This window comes from Pseudonaja textilis, chromosome 7, assembly GCF_049901715.1.
Source record: "Pseudonaja textilis isolate UNSWEBS1 chromosome 7, rPseTex1.2, whole genome shotgun sequence".
In the NCBI taxonomy this organism is placed as follows: domain Eukaryota; kingdom Metazoa; phylum Chordata; class Lepidosauria; order Squamata; family Elapidae; genus Pseudonaja; species Pseudonaja textilis.
Window position 1 is genome coordinate 55,170,705 of NC_141996.1, and position 17,979 is coordinate 55,188,683.

General features: G+C 39.8%; 1 protein-coding gene across 1 annotated transcript in view; it reads right to left on the reverse strand.

Moving 5' to 3' along the window:
• Positions 1–527: 527 nt before the first annotated feature.
• Positions 528–17,979, reverse strand: part of DNMT3L (DNA methyltransferase 3 like) — a 37,838-nt gene continuing 20,386 nt past the window's right edge. Inside the window, exons 6-13 of the mRNA XM_087937901.1 lie at positions 16,157–16,269; positions 13,984–14,155; positions 12,357–12,447; positions 9,806–9,894; positions 8,889–8,964; positions 4,424–4,563; positions 2,871–2,956; positions 528–837 (exon numbers count right to left, since the gene is read on the reverse strand). Coding sequence (XP_087794027.1) covers positions 693–837; positions 2,871–2,956; positions 4,424–4,563; positions 8,889–8,964; positions 9,806–9,894; positions 12,357–12,447; positions 13,984–14,155; positions 16,157–16,269 — 912 coding nt within the window. The 3' untranslated portion in view covers positions 528–692. The remainder of the gene's footprint in view (positions 838–2,870; positions 2,957–4,423; positions 4,564–8,888; positions 8,965–9,805; positions 9,895–12,356; positions 12,448–13,983; positions 14,156–16,156; positions 16,270–17,979) is intronic.

Here is a 17,979-nt window from a genome sequence, read left to right on the forward strand (position 1 = left end):
AGTAAGCGTTAGTCCTCAGTCAAGAGAATTTAGAATAATATGACAAGATTTCACAAGCTTTATAGGTAGTCATTGTCTATGGGAATCAACATAAAGAATTAAATAATTTCTATTTTAAGACCATAAAATATTTTATTACAAATAATTATTTAGAAAATTTATCAAAAATACAGTATATAGCAATGCAAGTATTATCTTTCCACTGTTTATCATTGATCATTTCCCTTTTTATTCTCCTTATGAGACATTTGGAATCATGAATTGTAATATTTCTATATGTTTATCAGGGCATTCTGTTTATATATATCATTTGCATTTTAAAATTTAAACCTGCATTTACTAACTTAAATATATTCAGCATGAAATTATGCATGTAACTTCCCCAAAAAGAAACACATAGTTTGTATATAAACTGAACCATTTAAATTGAAATTTAAAAAGCAACAGTTGAATGACATAGCAATACTATGCTTATAAATGTTTTTAAACCTTATTATGAACAGATTGGAGAAAGAAGAGCTTGATCAGTAGCTTGATGCAAATGAATCTGGAGACGAAATTATGTTCAGCAGCAGTATAATTGTTATAAACACTGAAAATTATCTTCATACTGAGCATAATTTCATCTGCACAGCAAGAAAAGTCACATTGCAAAAATCACCTTTGCTTTGGATTCAAGGCAAAATATTGGCTTATGAAAAGGCCCTAAAATAGTCTTTCAAAGGAACAAAAAACTCTCTAATCAGTGTAGCTGGACGTTGAGAGAAAATTCTAGATCTGCAAATGTTCTCTGCCAAGAGAGATAAATCCATGTTCAGTGCTGAAGCAGAGTATTTGCTAGAAAGGAATTAGAAAATGTTTATGTAACAAAAACAGTCAGGCAAGCAAGCACACAAAAAAATCTACACTTTTCAAGGGGCTGTTCAGCATTTCACTTACTTAACTTACTTATTTCAACTTAACATAAAGGATTATCCTGTTTTCTACTTGGGCCATTTTACCTTTGGCGATCTTACAAGGCCTCATTGTGCACAATAGCATTTAAAGATGCTGGCGCCAAGTTCATGACAAAATAATGTGTGTGGACACGAATATGATGGGTAGATTTTTTTTTCTTTCTTCCATGTTCCTGTTTGGTTTTGCATGTGTTAAAAGGACAGAAGTTCTTTGGCTAAAAGGTGGCTTTCCAACATACTGTACAAGAGGAAATTCTTTCTCCTTTACCCCTTGTATTCCTGAATAAATTACAGGTAGTCCTCAACTTACGATTACAATTGAGCCCAAAATTTCTGTTGCTAAGTGAGATATTTGTTAAGTGAGTTTTGCTCCATTTTACAACCTTTCTTTCCACGGTTGTTAAGGAATCACTGCAGTTGTTAAGTTAGTAACATGTTTGTAAAGTGAATCTGGCTTCCCCATTGACTTGGCTTGTCAAAGGGTCACAGACCATGATCACATAAACTCAGGACACTGCAAATGTCATAAATCAGTTGCCAAGCACTCCAAAGTTTGATCACAATGCTGCAACTGTTGTAAATGTGAAAAACAACCATAAGTCACTTTTCACTGCTGTTGTAACCTTGAACATCCCTAAACAAACTGTTATAAGGACTACCTGTACACCCTTATACATATGGTTTCTATTTTATATATATATATATGGTATGCAGCTTTGTTCGGGTATTTTCCCATGTCATTATAGTTGTGCTTTTAAAGTTGTAGCAACATTTCGGCAGAATCTCATCTGCCATCATCAGGCTTCTGTATTGTGTTCGTCTGTGAGAACTCACAGACGAACACAATACAGAAGCCTGATGATGGCAGATGAGATTCTGCCAAACATTGCTACAACTTTAAAAGCACAACTACAATGAACAAAGCTGAATACCATGCATGTAAGTACCCGCGAAAACTTAAGAAAACATACACACACACACACACACACACACAGAGAGAGAGAGAGAGAGAGAGAGAGAGAGAGAGAGAGAGAGCAAACATTGCCCTTGGCTATTAAAGAAACTTCTGATAGAAAAATGAAGCCAAACTGTAGCCACAATTCCTCAAAATGAAAATGGCTAGTTGACTCATATTTTCAAATGTTATTTATTATAAACAATATTTTATCCTGCTGTCCAGTTTCATTTTATACCTCTTACTCCATTTAGATAAATTATACTGTAGTACTCATGATGGAAATGCAGAAAGCCAAATTATATTTAACAAAGATAATTATACAAATTAAACTACATTGGTTTGACTTTTCTTGCTAATGCTATATATTCATATGACACATATTTGGAGAATAACTGCAAAATTTCAAAATTACCAAGAATTACTATATACAGTTAGCTAATGCTCTCCTGGAATCATCCTTTATAAAGGCATTGGTAAATTATTTAACTGTTGTTGCAAACCTTACCTATTTACCGGGTATGTTGTAGGAATTGGTTTAAACTGGAATACAACTTGATAGTCAAATGATAAAAGTTTTGTGTGAGAGTTCATATGAAACATTACCTAGCTTCCCTTGGTACATTGACCAGTAGCTATAGTTCCTGGCACCGTAATCCAGCAAAATATCTGAAGGAGACCAAACAGTTTACAGCATACTGTTCTGTTGTTAGGAGATATGGGAGGGTGCTCTAATTCATGATATTGATCAACATTCCTGTTTACAGTAGGGATGCACAAATTCAGGCATCTTTGCTATATCTAATTCTGAAACTTTGTTACTGCAAATTTGTTATTGTTTTTTATAGTAAAAAAAGCAAAGAATTGTTAAAGAGGATTTCCTAAATTATTTACAACATTTTGCATTAATTCAGTTTTAAAAGAATATGCTAAGTTAAATTGAGAAACAAATTATTCACCTCTTAACAGATGGAATGTTGCTCCAGATATGCACTGCATTCTGTACATTGCTGTCATCTTGTTTATATATGAGAACTGCTTCCATCTATAAACATATTTATACCTCAACCATAAGAAGGTTGTCTCCAAACAATAATCATTCCACATAATACGGAATTATAGGCAGTCTTCAACTTATGACTATTCATTTATCAGCTATTCAAATTTATGATGATGCTGAATAAAGGGGCTTATGACCCTTATTGCAGTGCCACCATGGTCATGTAAACAAAATTTAGGCACTTGGCAATCAGCCCACCCTTATGACCAATTGCAGGGATGCTGCAGTCCCTTCTGTCTATCTCCTTCACTTCCATTCCTCTCCATTCCTATAGGTTTTAGGCCTGCTTTTATGCCCCACTGGGTCCCCACAGGCCTTGGACCTGCTTCATAGCCTCCTTCCCACCCTTAATTTTAATTTTTGGTAGATTTTCAGGAAGCAGCTGCTCCACTGCATGGTCTATTTAAACAGTGGAGGCCATGTGACACTGTCCTGGAAATGTGCACCATTTTGGGAGTGGCCGCAATGAAATTCTCTCCACTTCCTGTATGGTGTCATGAAGCCTTCAGGAAGGCCAAAGGGTAGAGCAGGCCAGCTCTCCTCAAACACAATCTGCGGAGCTCTAACAATCCATTCTTTAGCCTCCCTATACAGTGGAACAGGCCACATGTGAACTAGAATCAGGCCATGGGTAAGCTGGGGAGGTGCTGCAGTGCAAGTCTGGTCCTGTGCTAGGACTCCCAACGATCCATGCAGTTGTTTAACAACTGCAATTGGTGGGGAGGAGAGAGCAGGTATTCAGTCATTAGATAAAGTAGTTATGTAGGCACCTCACTTAATGACTATCATGACTTGTGACTGTAATAGGCAGGCTGCATTACAGTCATACACCAAGGACTACCTGTACACAATTGTATTTAATTTGGCCAGGAGACTTTGAGTTTTGCTTCTGATATAATCATGAAAGCCAGCTGAGTAACTTTGGACCAGTCTCTCTCAGCCCACAATATCAGGCTCGGCTAACGAGTTGGTCAGTCAATTCCTGTTGAAACCAATGGATCAATATTCAGTTGATCTGAAAAAGGCAGACCTTGCACTTGCGAAAAAAACACTAAGATGAAGAAATAAAGGACTTCCAATAATTACCATTTTGCTCTCAGCCTGTGGCAACTTTACCATGGAAGGGGACTCTGTGGATCAACTGGAAAGCGTGAGGTCCACAGATCCCCGCACAACACAATGTAGAATGCTTTTATATTTATATGAGGCTTGGGACCAAACTGGGAGTCACTTTAATGCAAGCTTGCTGTAATCACATGTTTGTGCATTTGAGTTTCATTGTGAATGCCAACCGGATGAACTGAAATCTTTCCTGGATATGTCAGGGATGCATGCAGAGCCAATATCATATTTTGTATTGTTCCAGTAAAAATCTACATGAATGTTAGTATTTAAATCATTGATGCAAAGTCAGTTCATTCACTTCCCAATAGCAACTGATTTCCAACTAACCTGAAAAAAGCGAGAAGCTGCTTCCCTCTCTTCTTCATCCAAGACAATGTTGTCTACAAATAGCCAAAAAAATGGCTTTTTATTTTTTTCTTTAGGACTTCCATACTGAAGTATACGAAAATATTGGTAAAAATACCAGGCTTTAGAAGGAAGAAAGAAGTTTGTTTTCTTGTAAATAGCTTTTGAAAATGGTTTCTAAAAATAAATTACAGTCTTTTTAAAAAAGTGATAACTACTACGTGATCTTTCTCAGTTGTCCAGAATTTTGAGCTTCTGAAAACCAAATGTATCAAAAGGAATCCTTTATTGAGATGAGACAATTCATGTAGGGATTTAAAGCAGCGTCTAAGGTCTCTCAGGCATGCAGAGACAGATAAGGGAGTTTAAAACCCCTCCCCTTATCTTGATGTGTATTTAGTAAAACAAACAGCCAACATGTTAATTCCCCCACCCCTTTTTTAGAACAATCTTTTTCAGGGTTTCCCAGGACAGTTCTCACTGTGGAAGGTTCCGGCCATCTGGGTTTCATCTCTCCATTATATCATGTGTAGGTTATACAAATTCGATATAAGATTAAATATATTCAGGTTACATCAAGAAGGATTTCTTTATCAGTCCCCTCCCCACTTTTTTTTCTCCCATTGAAGAAATGATACATGGATCTGACAGAACCTTTTCAATAACATTCAGTTAGGGCAGAGGTGTCAAACTCAAGGCCCAGGGACTGGATCCACCCTGTGAGGTGCTTAGATCTGGCCTGTGGGGCTACCCTGGAAATAGCGAAGGACCAGCCCACAGTGCTTCTGCCAGTGAAAACAGCTCACGAGGGCCACATGGGGTCCTCCAAAGCTCTGTTTTTGCTGGCTGAGGGTTGCAGAAGGCCATCCCAATCAAAAACAGAGCCCGCAGGGGCCACATGTGAGCCCCCTGAGCTCTGTTTTTGCTGGCAGAGGATTGCAGGAAGCCGTTGCAGCTAAAAACAGAGCTTGGGAGCCTGTTTTTTGCTGGCAGAACGCTTGGGCTACCACAGGCGCCCCCAAAACAAGCGACATGCTGGCCATGCCCACCCTGGCCACACCTACCCCAGCCCCTGAGGTCAAACACAACCATGCGGCCCTCAATGAAATCGAGTTTGAAATCCCTGAATTAGGGAGTTGTCTCATATCAGTAATTCACTGGCACATAATACAGGTAACCATTATGACCACAAGTGAGACTGGAATTTCAGTTGTAAGTCATGATGGTTGTAAATCAGGAGTGTCAAACTCAATTTCATTAAGGGCTGCATCAGCATTGTGGTTGCCCTTGGGGGAGCTGACCGGGTGTTGCTAGGGGGTGTGACCAGGTGATCACAGCCCAATGGGTAAGCGTGGCCAGGTTGGACTTGATCAGCTTGACGTCGCTCACATTGAGGGGCACCTGTGGGGAAACAGGCAGGGCTGGGTGGGATAGAAGGGTCTCCAGCAGAAGAGGGCAGTACCAGGGGCCTGATCCACTGGAGGAACAAAAACAGACAGAGGGATTGTGGTGAGGCAACCCAGCTGGTCACCATCATCACCATGCTACAGCCCCTGCATGCTTGGCCCCCACCATTAAACCTTGTCCTCCAGAGCAGTGGTCACCAACCAATGGGCTGGGTACCACTGGTGGTCTGTGAGAAAATGGTGGTCTGCAGAGAAGTGTCCACTCCAAAGTGATCACCAACCGGTGGACTGGGGACCACTGGTGGTCTGCGAGAAAATGTTGGTAGTCCACAGAGAAATGACCCCTCCAAAGCAGTTAATCCAGGCTGTGCTGCCCACATGGCCCACCCACCCGCTGGCCCTCATCCTTCAGCCAAGCACAAGCTTTACCTTGAGTAGAGCCATGCGAGCTGGAACTGGAAAGTAAGACCAATGGCAGGGGAGGGAAATTCGCCCCAGGGTGGTTTGCTGATGTTGGTAGGAAAGTAGGTCCCATATTCCAGAGCTGCAGTAGTCACAGGACTGGCCCTTTGGTCATCCTGGAGCAGCAGGTGTACTGACCTGCCATGGACTGGATGAGCTGCTCCGGGATGACCAAAGGGCCAGTCTTGTGACTACTGCAGCTCTGGAATATGGGACAGGCCTCTGGTGGGGTTGGAAATCTCCGCCATAGGGGGTGTAATGTGCAAATTTGCAGGTGGTGCAACATGCAAAAAGCAGTGCAGCCCTCACTGGCCAGGACGAGGTAATAGTGCTGTTGTGGCAAGAGGGGGGGGGGGAGGCACAGGCGGGCCAAAGCGGTGATAGAGATGGTTGGAAGGTGCAGGAGTGCCACACTACTTGTATTTGCATGGAATCAGCATTCCACCTTTGCTCGAGGAGCCTGGCCGAAGTTTCCTGCACTGCTCACGCTTCAATGCTTTGACTTCCAGGGACAGGAGTTTAGCCAACCTATCTGCAAAATCATTTCTCTCTCGAGAAGCGTTCTCAGAAGCAGCGTAGGAAACTTCGGCTGGGGTCTTGAGAGACGAGAGTTACTCCTGCTGCTTCTCTCCACGAGTGCTCCTCGAGAGCGAGAGACGGTTTTGCAGGTAGAATTTAAACCTGGAGAATTTAAACCTGGAGTAACAGTAAGAGGATATGATATGGATTAACATCTTGATTATCAATTTTTACCTGGGTGGAAGACTTATTCCCTTTGATACATTATTATTGTTATAATCGGATTCATTTCTTGTATCTATATTCAATGTACGCCTATATGTAATTACGTTAAATATTGTTGTAACCAAACCAACCCGAGAAATAAGGAGATGGTTAAATCACCAGGTAGTAGTAATTCACAGGTCTGAACTGGTGAAATAGAACAGGAGGGATTGTGATATGTAAAATTATACCTGTGAAAATATAAAGCAATGGTAACGCCATCTTTAACCTCTGTGTTAACCTAAGATAATTTACTGGAAAATTATGTAAGAATTTTCTATTTTTTTTTTGTATAAAATTACATATGTGGCAGGTTATGCTGACCAGTGTCATGTTAATGATGGAGATTACTAGAAATGAGAACAGGTAAACTGGACAAGGAAACAGATGGTATGCTACATTAACAGGAGTGTTGTGTAGGGAGATACGTAGCTTGGATAGAGTGTGGACTCAGGAAAGGGGCAGAGACTGTATATTTGAACCTGTATATAAATCCCAGCCCTCCTGGGAGAAATGTTTTCTGCCCACAGGCAGAATTCCCTTTTGCAAAAGCTTCATAATAAAGCTCTTATATATTCTTTACGTGTCTCCAGTATTCAGTTGTCTGAATACCTGAATGGTTGATTTTTATCACAAACTATAATATTAGTCTAGTGGATTAATGGTACCCACTTTTTTTTATTTAAGCCTTCAAGTCACTTTTTGACTCCTGATGATTGTCTGTACTAGTCCCTGCAGTTTACTTTTGCAAGGTTTTTTAGAAGTGGTTTGCCATTAGTTGCTTCCTAGGGTTGAAAATGTCTGACCCAAATTCATTCAGCTGGCTTCAACCCTCAGGCAGAATTCAGTCCCCAGGTTTCTAGCCTGATAGCCTTTATCACTACACCAAACTCTATTATGTAAATACCCAATAACAATGAGAACAAATGGGATATGTCTGAACTAGGACTAAGATGATTCAGATTCAAGTCCTCACTCAGCCATAAAGAGCATCAAAACAAGACAATCACTATTGCTGAGCTTAAACTGGTTTATAGAACTTTTGTCAGAGGACACTAGGATGCTATCTTGAAATCCTACAAGATACAAAAAGGTGAAATTGGTTTGTGATATGTTTTACCATCATTTAGCAATTGCAACAGACTGTAGTTCCTCCCTCCACTGGGCAAAGGTTAGCAGGATTTATTTTTTTCTGTATACCTGAAGCTTTATTTGACAAAAAGATTTATTCTGGACCAAGGGAGGGGGGGAGAAGGGGAAAAGATGTGCCAGTATAAGTGACTGGATCATTCAGCTGTGCTACCCATGTATCAGGAGGGAATCTATGATTATAATTATTGGATGATCACCATGAGTTTATGGCACTGTAGCTGTTGTTGAATACAACTTCCAGGGTACCTCAAAATTGCTGTACCTAAGAAGCTTGGAAAATGTGGTTCAGCAATATTTGGATCCAGCTTCCTTTTTCCGGCAGTGAGAGCAAAGTTAATGCATGGAGGATTGAAGAGACCTTACTAGTGATTGCTCTAATATCTTGCTTCTTTTAGAATCATTTTTTTTTTGCTTGAATAGAACAAAATATGCTTAGGAATGTGCACCATGGGCAGATCACTATGCTATAAATACTTTTGTGGGAGATAACTAACATCAATGGAATCATCAAATTATTTCCCAAGTAAATCTATTTACAGAAAAGGGAACAAAAATGCAATCCAAAAAACAAATGATTTTCAACAAACCAGAATCCATGGTACTTATATCAATATTTTCATTTTATGTATGATTAAGTTGCTTACCAGATGGATGCTTATAAAGTTTTGCTACAGGAGGAGTTGAGCCAAAAATAAAATCAAATGGATCCCATTCTTCTATCTAGTAAATAGAATAAATCAGCTTCAGAAACTTGATTGGTTCATTAATTAACATACTGATCATTAATAATGCTGATCTACAAATTAATATATTTAATGGACAAAAGCAGTAATTTCCCCAATTTACAAGTCCCAATTAAAATGTATCATATTGGGTAAGATTCTGCCCATTGACAATAGTTTATTTCAAATTCATTCAAATATATTATTAAATTATTATGAATATTAATTAAATAATTCATAATTTCCAAACACCCCTCCCCCCAGTATAGCAGAAACATTCTATGCTTTCCCCCAAAATCCTCTCACTAGACTCCTGAATGAGCATAAAATCCCCAAACCTACTTTTTTTTTATTGTGGGAGGCACATCTAATTCTCCCTACCCAAACCTCTGTCTCCTACTCGAAGATTATGCTTAAAATTCAATTTTTCTCAAGTTCTCAACAGTTGTACAGTTCTTCTCTTAGGCACCCAGTTCCTCCAGCAGACTGCGCACAGATCTTGGTTCCAGTCAGGCTGAAAGCATATACTAACCTTCCTTCCATTCCACTGTGGATGACTATATTTTGTATAGGTTATCTTCAAATTCAGCTTTTGTTTCTATCTTTATTTTAGCTCTTTTTTCTCTTGCCACTGGTTTTCTCCCAAACTTTCAATTCCCCATTCTACTTTCTTTCAGCTTGCCCTCTTATCAATTCTACTATACAAAAATTAATCCTCAAAATAATCAGCAAAACAATCCACACAGTGTAATAAATCAGTGTAAACCCTCCCCCTCTTAACAGTATTCTGACTATTATCTTGAAAAATAAAAGTTGTATCTTGTACATCTTGCACTTACATTTGTTCTTATCACATCTGTGACATCATCCATGTATTTTAGGTGTCCATTGCCTCTCCTTTCCCCTAGAAATCCCAAGCTTTTCAATTCTGGAGAGATGAAATGAGAAGTGCAAAATACATTAGGTATAATATATGATCTCAGTTTGCCTTGGATACATATGAAGATGCCTGTTAAAGCCAATTGAACTGTTAAACAACATGGAATGAGGAAGGTGTATGTATGTACAGTATTCTCCTAAGTAAAATGATAAAGAACACAGTTCACATAGCAGAGTTTTTAGTGGATTAAATTACATATTCTCCATTTATTGGTATGTGTTTAGTTATTAACACATACCAATAAAGCCTGTGGTGTAGTGGTTAGAGTGCATTACTGCAGGCCACTTCTCCTGACTACCAGCTGCCTGCAATTTGGCAGTTCAAATCCCACCAGGGTCAAGGTTGACTCAGCCTTCCATCCTTCCGAGGTGGGTAAAATGAAGACCCAGATTGTTGAGAGCAATATGCTGACTCTGGAAACTGCCTAGAGAGGGCTGTAAAGCAGTATATATAAGTCTAAGTGCTATTGCTATTAATTGTTTTCAGATCTGCTAACCAGGCAATATTTACATAGTGTGTTTTGTTTGACTGACCGACTGATTGATTGATTATATTCATTTACTTAAAAATGGAGGTTGATGCCACTTGTAGGTCGTTGATATTTTTCATAATAAATGAAATGATTTCGGCAGGAGTTAAACACTTAAATATTTCTTACACAAACCAAAGGGCTCAATGAGTATGCCATTTATTTTTCCATGAACATGGAATGAAACAAATGTAAATTTAAAAGTAGCATTCAAAAAGCAATATTGCATGCAATGTAAGTATAAGGGGGGCGGGGGGACTTCTATAACTACCTATAGTCCTTGCAAATGAAATAGAATCCCAGAAACATTTAGGCTGATGTAGTCAGATCATGATGTAAATTCTCCTTCATAAAGATGTAAAAAAGAAACAGATTTGGAAAAGTCCAAAGGTATCCTGTACAAAGATCTAAAGCAAAGGTGCCAAACTCAGAGGCCCACAGGCTGCATCCAGCCCATGAGGTGGTTACATCTGGCCCATGGGGCTGTCCTAGAAGCAGCAGACTGGTCTGTATCACCTCAGACTAGCCCAGGCCGACCGGGTGCCAATCTACAACTTGGTGGCAGCCATATGGACAGAAACCTGGCCAGACTTAGATCCTCAGGGCAGCACTGGAGCCCGCAAGGGGCCGCTCTCACCCTGCTTCCTGGATGCATGCACAGGAGGCAGTGAGCACATGTGGGGCCTGGTGTCCCTGGGGACTGTCTTGCCCCACAAGCTGAATCCATTCTGAGCACTTCCCTTTTACCCAGGAGACCAGCACGAGTGTGCTTGCTGCCTCCTGTTCACCCACTCAGGGGGTGGGGCCAAGGTGGCAGAGTAGCTCCACGGGTCGAATCTAAGGCCGGCCACAAGAACCAACATCATCCATGGTCTGAGTTCGCTGCTTGCTCGTGTATACCAGCCTTCTTGTTTGAGGGCAGGAATGAAGATTTCAATTAGACATGTCAAACACAAGGCCCAGATTTTGCCCACAGGGCCACCTTGGAGACAGTGAGGCATTGGCTGCCACCAACCTGGCCACAGCCCACCCAGTGTACGCATAGGCGACATTGAGTGTACCAGGGTTGATAGTATCCAGCAACACCTAGCGGGCTGAGGGGCTCTGCAGCACATGCAGTGCAGGTGGGTCTGTGATGCTGCAAGTGCCAGGCTGGCACGTGATTCAGCCCATTAGGAGTGCTGGGCAGCCACTCACCCACCTGCATCCTCCATCCCACTGTCTTTGCTTGCTGATGCATCTGGCAGGCTGGATCATGTGCCTCCCCCCAAGCCTCTACCTTAACCTGATGCTGGTGCTGCTGGCTAAGGGTGGGGGAGGCAGGTAGTGGAGTTGGGGTGGAGCCTCCAAGTTTCTTTTTTAACTCCACTGCACATACGGGATGAGTCTTCTGCCTGCTGCCCCACTTGCGAAGAGCCAAGCAAATGGGAAAGGCGGGGAACTCCTGTCCTCAAGAGGCAGCTGGGAGTCTGCAGTCCATGCAGTGCAGATGAGTCCAAGCCTTGCAACTGCCGTACTGACACTCCAAGCAGCAGGTGGAGGAATGTGATCCAGACTCTATCCCCCCCAGCCTTGCACAACACCCCCCAGCGCCCCCGATGCAAGCAATTTCGAGCTGGCCATGCCCACCCATTGGGCCATGACCACCAGCCATGCCCACCATGGCCATGCCCCCCCGCCCCTCCCATAGCAATCACAATCCCTCAATGAAATTGAGTTTGATTCCTTATCACTATCACTATCTTCTAGTCATTTGCTGGTAAAATGCAAACTGCAATGAGCAATCAGCTGAGAACACAACTGATAAATAAATGTCTTTGTAATACAGCCAGCTCCTAATGAGCCATGTCAGCTAAGTAAGTTATACTCTACTATATGTAGATAGAAAACTATGTCTATATTACTGTACCTGTTCACTTACCCTCTGTAATATTGTCAAAAAGTGAAAGCACATGGATCGACTTTCTCTCCCATGGAGACAATAGCTGATATATCCACATGTTAGGGCTGTTCTAACTCAATCAATAAAACAAATATTTGTATATTAATCCAATAACAACAATTACAAGCTCACACATTTTCTCTTATTTTTAGAAATAGTTATTTCAATTATTATATGTATCACATGAGTACAATAAGGCTACATCAGGTTCAATAACAATTTAAGCTGTTTGTTAGATCATTTTGCTAATTAATGCGCATTTTTATCATACCTTTATGTTATGCTAGTTTATTAAAATCTTTATATCTGCCTTTTTTGAAAGTTTTAAGTGTCTTTATGTTAACAATCTTTATAAAATATATCTTTGTATGTTCTCCCAATCATATATGAATGTGGCTATGAGTTGAAAATACATAGTTGAAAGGATTGAACAACTTGCCTCCAAAAATTGTAAATGCTCCAATACTGGAGGTTTTAAGAAGAGATTGGAAAACCATTTGTCTGAAATGCTATAGTTTCCTGCCTAAGCAGGGGGTTGGACTAGAAGACCTCCAAAGTCCCTTCCAACTCTGTTATTCCTATTCTATTTTATTATGTTATAATTTTACAGAGAATTTTCATAAAATGATCTACTATAGGTATATATCACCATCAAAATTGCTTAGAATATATAAAAGGAGTTCAAATTTATGTTGGAAATGTGAACAACCAGAAGAGATATTTTATCAAGTTTGTTGGATTTGTAAAAAGCTAAAAATTATGGATTCAAATATGCACATTGATTTAGAAGATGTTAAAGATTAATGTACAATTGAGACCATAGGTTTTTCTGTGGGATTGATGGACATATTCGACCCTACTCACAATGGAGGAATGGTTGGTGAAGATGATGGAACTTGCTGAGAAGGCTAAATTGGCTACTTTGATAACATAAAAAAAAAAACAGATCTAAATTTATTGGTGACGGGATACCCCTTATGGACTTCCGAAGAGAATTAAATCGTAACCACAGAGTAAGAGGTAAATTTGTAATTGTGCTTTTAACTGTAGTAAAGAAGATGCTATCTTTTTACTTTGTTTTCTATTTAGCCTTTACTACCTGCCTCCCTTTGGGCAAAAATAATTTGCCAGACCCTGGACTACATAGAAATTACTCTCTTACAAGTGTACTGGAGGTTTATGAAACTAAACCAGCCATTCTGAAAAATCTGAAAATTTAAAAATAGATGCATTTTTTAGATGTTCAAACTCAAAACTATAAAAGTTTATAGGATATGAGAACGGACAACATAGGAGAGATAAGGATTACAAATACCTATTCGCTTTTGAAGTTATGATATCTATCTAGCCAGAATTCATACTTGTAAAATGTGCCAGCTGAAAGTGTGTGCTGCCACTTGATTTAAATTAAGGATATTTTACATTGTTCAGCTTTGTATATTTGCACCATCTTTTGATAAAACAATGATTGTATCTCTGTCTGAATAGCATCCCTATCAGAAATCAATTAATTTAGCTAATTATTTTATGCAAAATCTGGTACAAAATTTACAGTTAATTTAAAGCCAAGCAATACTTGAACACTTTTAAATGAGCTTTTCCTTACAGATTCTTGATCATAGAAATGTTTCAGAACTTCACGCCATTTTATTCTCCTCTTTAGCAATCCATTTACACGTTGAGGTGCACACATGAAGCATATCCAGGTAGCTGTTTCTTTTATTTCTTCTGCATGCCCAGGATAAACAAGGGTGTCCACACATTCTTCACAAAAGCATCTAAATAAATTTAAAAATAAAATTGTTTAAACGAACAAAGTATTATTTTCTCGTTTGTGTTCCCTGAACGAGCCTTGCTGCATTCTGTTAAATGCTTCTGGCTTTTTTATAACATATTTTACTTGTCCCATGAAGTGCTATTAAAATACCTTTGAGGTATTTTGTATTGTTGGAAGTTAAAACCCACCCCACTCCTAGAAAAATGAAATATTTTAGGATATACTAAGAAGGCAGGATATTTCCCCTAAAAAGAGAAGTAGAAACTCAGAAGCAGAAACTCATCTCAGAAGCAGAAGCTCACCCCCCCCACCTTTGTTAAAGGGCCGGCCATTAAGGCCTGGGCCAGAGTATTCTACATAACAAAGCCCTCTACCCATCTCACCACATGGCCTGGGAAGATTGCATCAGCCAGCACTCAGGTGAAGCCATGTGGTCCAGACAAAGTCTACAAAGTTAGCTAAGACCCCTGCCACTGGGAGTCTGACAGCCAATGGGATACATTTCTTACACAGGAACAGGAAACACTAAGGTGGGGCCCAACATAGGATATAAAACTAAGGGTCTCAGCATCTTAGCCCTTCTTCTTTTCCTTCACCCAACATCTTGAAGCATGTGATCATCCTTTTCACTTTGGAGCTCGAAGCCATGTGGTCCTGTCCACCATTAAACCATCTTTCCAAACAGCCTCCATGTTTCCAGTATCTTTTTTGCCACTTGGAACTGAACCCAGAAGGATATTTCTTCTAACAATTTGGTGCCCAGCAGATGGGACTCCAAGCTAACCTAACCAATGGACAGGCCCAGGTAAGATTCCCTTGCCGGCAAGCAGACCCATTGAGTCTGTGGGTGAGTTTTCCTGCACCTTGGCCATTTGGAAAAAAGGTTTTAAAGGGGTTTTGAGTGTTGAGCTCAAAGGCTGCTTGGAAGGAAGGTGAGTACCTCTAAATTCTAAATTGAAAGCATGGGAAATGTGTGTATGCCTACATGTGTGTGAGTAAGAGGGCCCTCTTCCAAATAACAGCTGGATCTTGCTTCCTGTGTGCATTTCCCAACCTCAGAAAGACCAACAGTCTGGAGAGAGGTCAGGGATGAAGCACACTGTAAGACTGGGCCATCTTATCTACAAGACAAAAGACCTTCAGCTCCAGGATGATAGGATTAGCCCTTACTCAAGATCCAAGCCAAGACAAACCATTAAGCCATAATATGAATTGCCCAAAGCCCCCTCATTACATCACCCAGAAAGATTCTACCAAGCCTGGGACACAGACAGCCTACAAAGTTAACTAAGACCCCCATCCCTGGGAGTCTGACAGCCAATAGGATATAATATGATCAGGAAGCTCCAGTTCAAAACCCAAGAGAGGGTATAAATATCTCTCTCCCTACTCCATGTGGTCTGCTACCCAGAATTACACGTGCTTGGGGGTTCTGTTTCACCGTTAAACCATCCTTCCAAGCAGCCTCCATGTTTCCAGTGTCTTTTTTCCCACTTGGAACTGAATCCAAAAGGATATTTCTTCCAACAAGTCTTAACCGCAAAGATTAGTTGATGGGGTTTTTTTTTTTTTGCATGATGGTTCCTTCCCTATTAGAAAAAGCACCACTTTCTATTTCATATCACTTTGCTATCAAATAAGCACATCTAGCAAAATAGATTATTATGAGATGAATCAAAAAAACAACAGAAATCAGAAAAAATTGAGGTTTTATGGTGGTAATTTTGTTAACTGGATAGAACTGCAATTAAGGTGGAATATCAACCCTTCGTTACAATAGTAGTAATAGTAAATTATTACTACTGCTGTCAAGTCCAACTTCCCATTTAGTCATTTTGATGATTTTTAATAAATAAGATATCACATACACCATCAAATCAAGTAAAACAAAAGAATATTTTATCCCCCCTCCCATTTAAAGTTTCAATGCAAAACAGAGACTTGCAATTTCACACTTTGTAGCATTTTAAACTCTTATTTGTAGCATTTGGATATGGCTCACTTGTGACATGCTGAATGATCACACATTATTAGAGATTTGCCCCAGCAGCAGATGGTACAATCAGCTTGGTACCCATCATCATCACACAGGAAGAATCTTTCCAAAAGTCTTTCCTTATAAAAAGAAAAAGGACATAATACTATTTTAATTAATAATACTATTTACTGAATACTGTATAAACATAATTCATGCTATTGTTTACTTAAAATTCACACACACACATGCTTCAGCCAATCATAAAATAACACTTTAAAATACAGTAGGCTAAAATTATTAGTCTTATTTTATAAATAGGAAGTGAAGTCTGAATATAGTTTACTTAGAAAGGATTACTGGGGTTGTTATGCATTTTCAGTGATGCTGTAAATGACTACTGTACTAATATTAAATAGGTATTATGAATAATACCAACACCTCTGATCATTCACACTAGCATCTTCTATTTCAGTTAGCATCTACAAGACGTGCATTTTAGTCTTATTTTCAAGGAACACTAATTGCTTCTTAGCCATATTGCCTTTTTGACCCAAGATCAAGATATAAAATTGGGTATTATTAGCATTCTGATAACACCTGATCCTGTATTGATAGAAGACTTCTCCCAATAATTTCATGTTTACAGCCTGTTGAATAGAATTGGAGACAGCCTCTGTGGCTTCTGATATTTCAGCGGCCTGAGATACATTCCCTTCCATGTTGACTTAAACTGCCCCCTCAGGAAGGAGGAGAAACACACAACACAGTCCCCCCCACAGTCCTGAAGAATACCATGGTTAATGGGGGAGGGAGGGAGAGAGAGTGAGGGAGAGAGAGAATACTAAAGGAGAATATTAGAGGTCAGTTTAAAGCCTGTGATTCAAATATACTGTCCCAAGGAAATTAAAAATATCAGCTTAGCCATAAAATATTTAGAAGGCCAAGGAATGCTGATAAGTTAGGAAAAATATTGGGAGCTGAGCAGAGCTTTCAGAAAGCAAAAGTAACTCCCTAAAAAGAAAATAGTCATGAAATGTTACCCCTTTCTTCTTTCCAATCCCCTTAGTTTTATAGTCCTGCCTCATTATCTCATGTTTGTACCCCATGATTTTATTGACCTTCCTAGGAATATGACTATTCAAATATTTGCTGTTGTTGCTACTCAAATACCTTGCTACTGTATTCAATCACACATATATTCTAATATACATAAGTTTGTAATCCCACATTCCTTTAAACCTTTCTTTCCTATAGTTTGTACTTCAATATAATAGTATCTTGGTCTCTGGGTTAAATGAACCCCATTAAAGGAAAAACATTCCTTCTATATTGTCCTACATTTTCTTTTATATGCCTGAGTTCTTAATTTTTCAGATAAAATGAAACATTAAAAGAAAGCAGTACAAATGTGCAAAACAGATCCGCAGTAGCTTAATTTCAGGGTTAAATTATAACACAGCTTAGTTTTGAGACAGGAGTCTGCAGGGTTGCTCAGAACCCAATTTCAGAGCTATGGATTTGTCTGGAAAAGTAAGCCACAGTTCTACCCACTAAAGAATGGATTCTCAAGGGCGGCGCTGGTGTCCCGATGATACGGCATGCGATCTTGGAGGTCTGAGATCGCTGCTGATATCTTTGTTCCTGAACGGTCCATTTGGATCTAAACCGTCCCGAAGAGATGGTGAATGTAAAGAGTGCATCCTGTCGATCCCAGGGATATCGCAAAGTCCCTGGTAGATCCAGGAGAAGCTCTTTCTGCCAGCGGCAAAGAGGCAGCCATTAAAGCTGCTGAACTTGGGACAGCTCTGAAACAAAAGAGAACGGAAGGAGAAAGTGTGCCGGTTTGG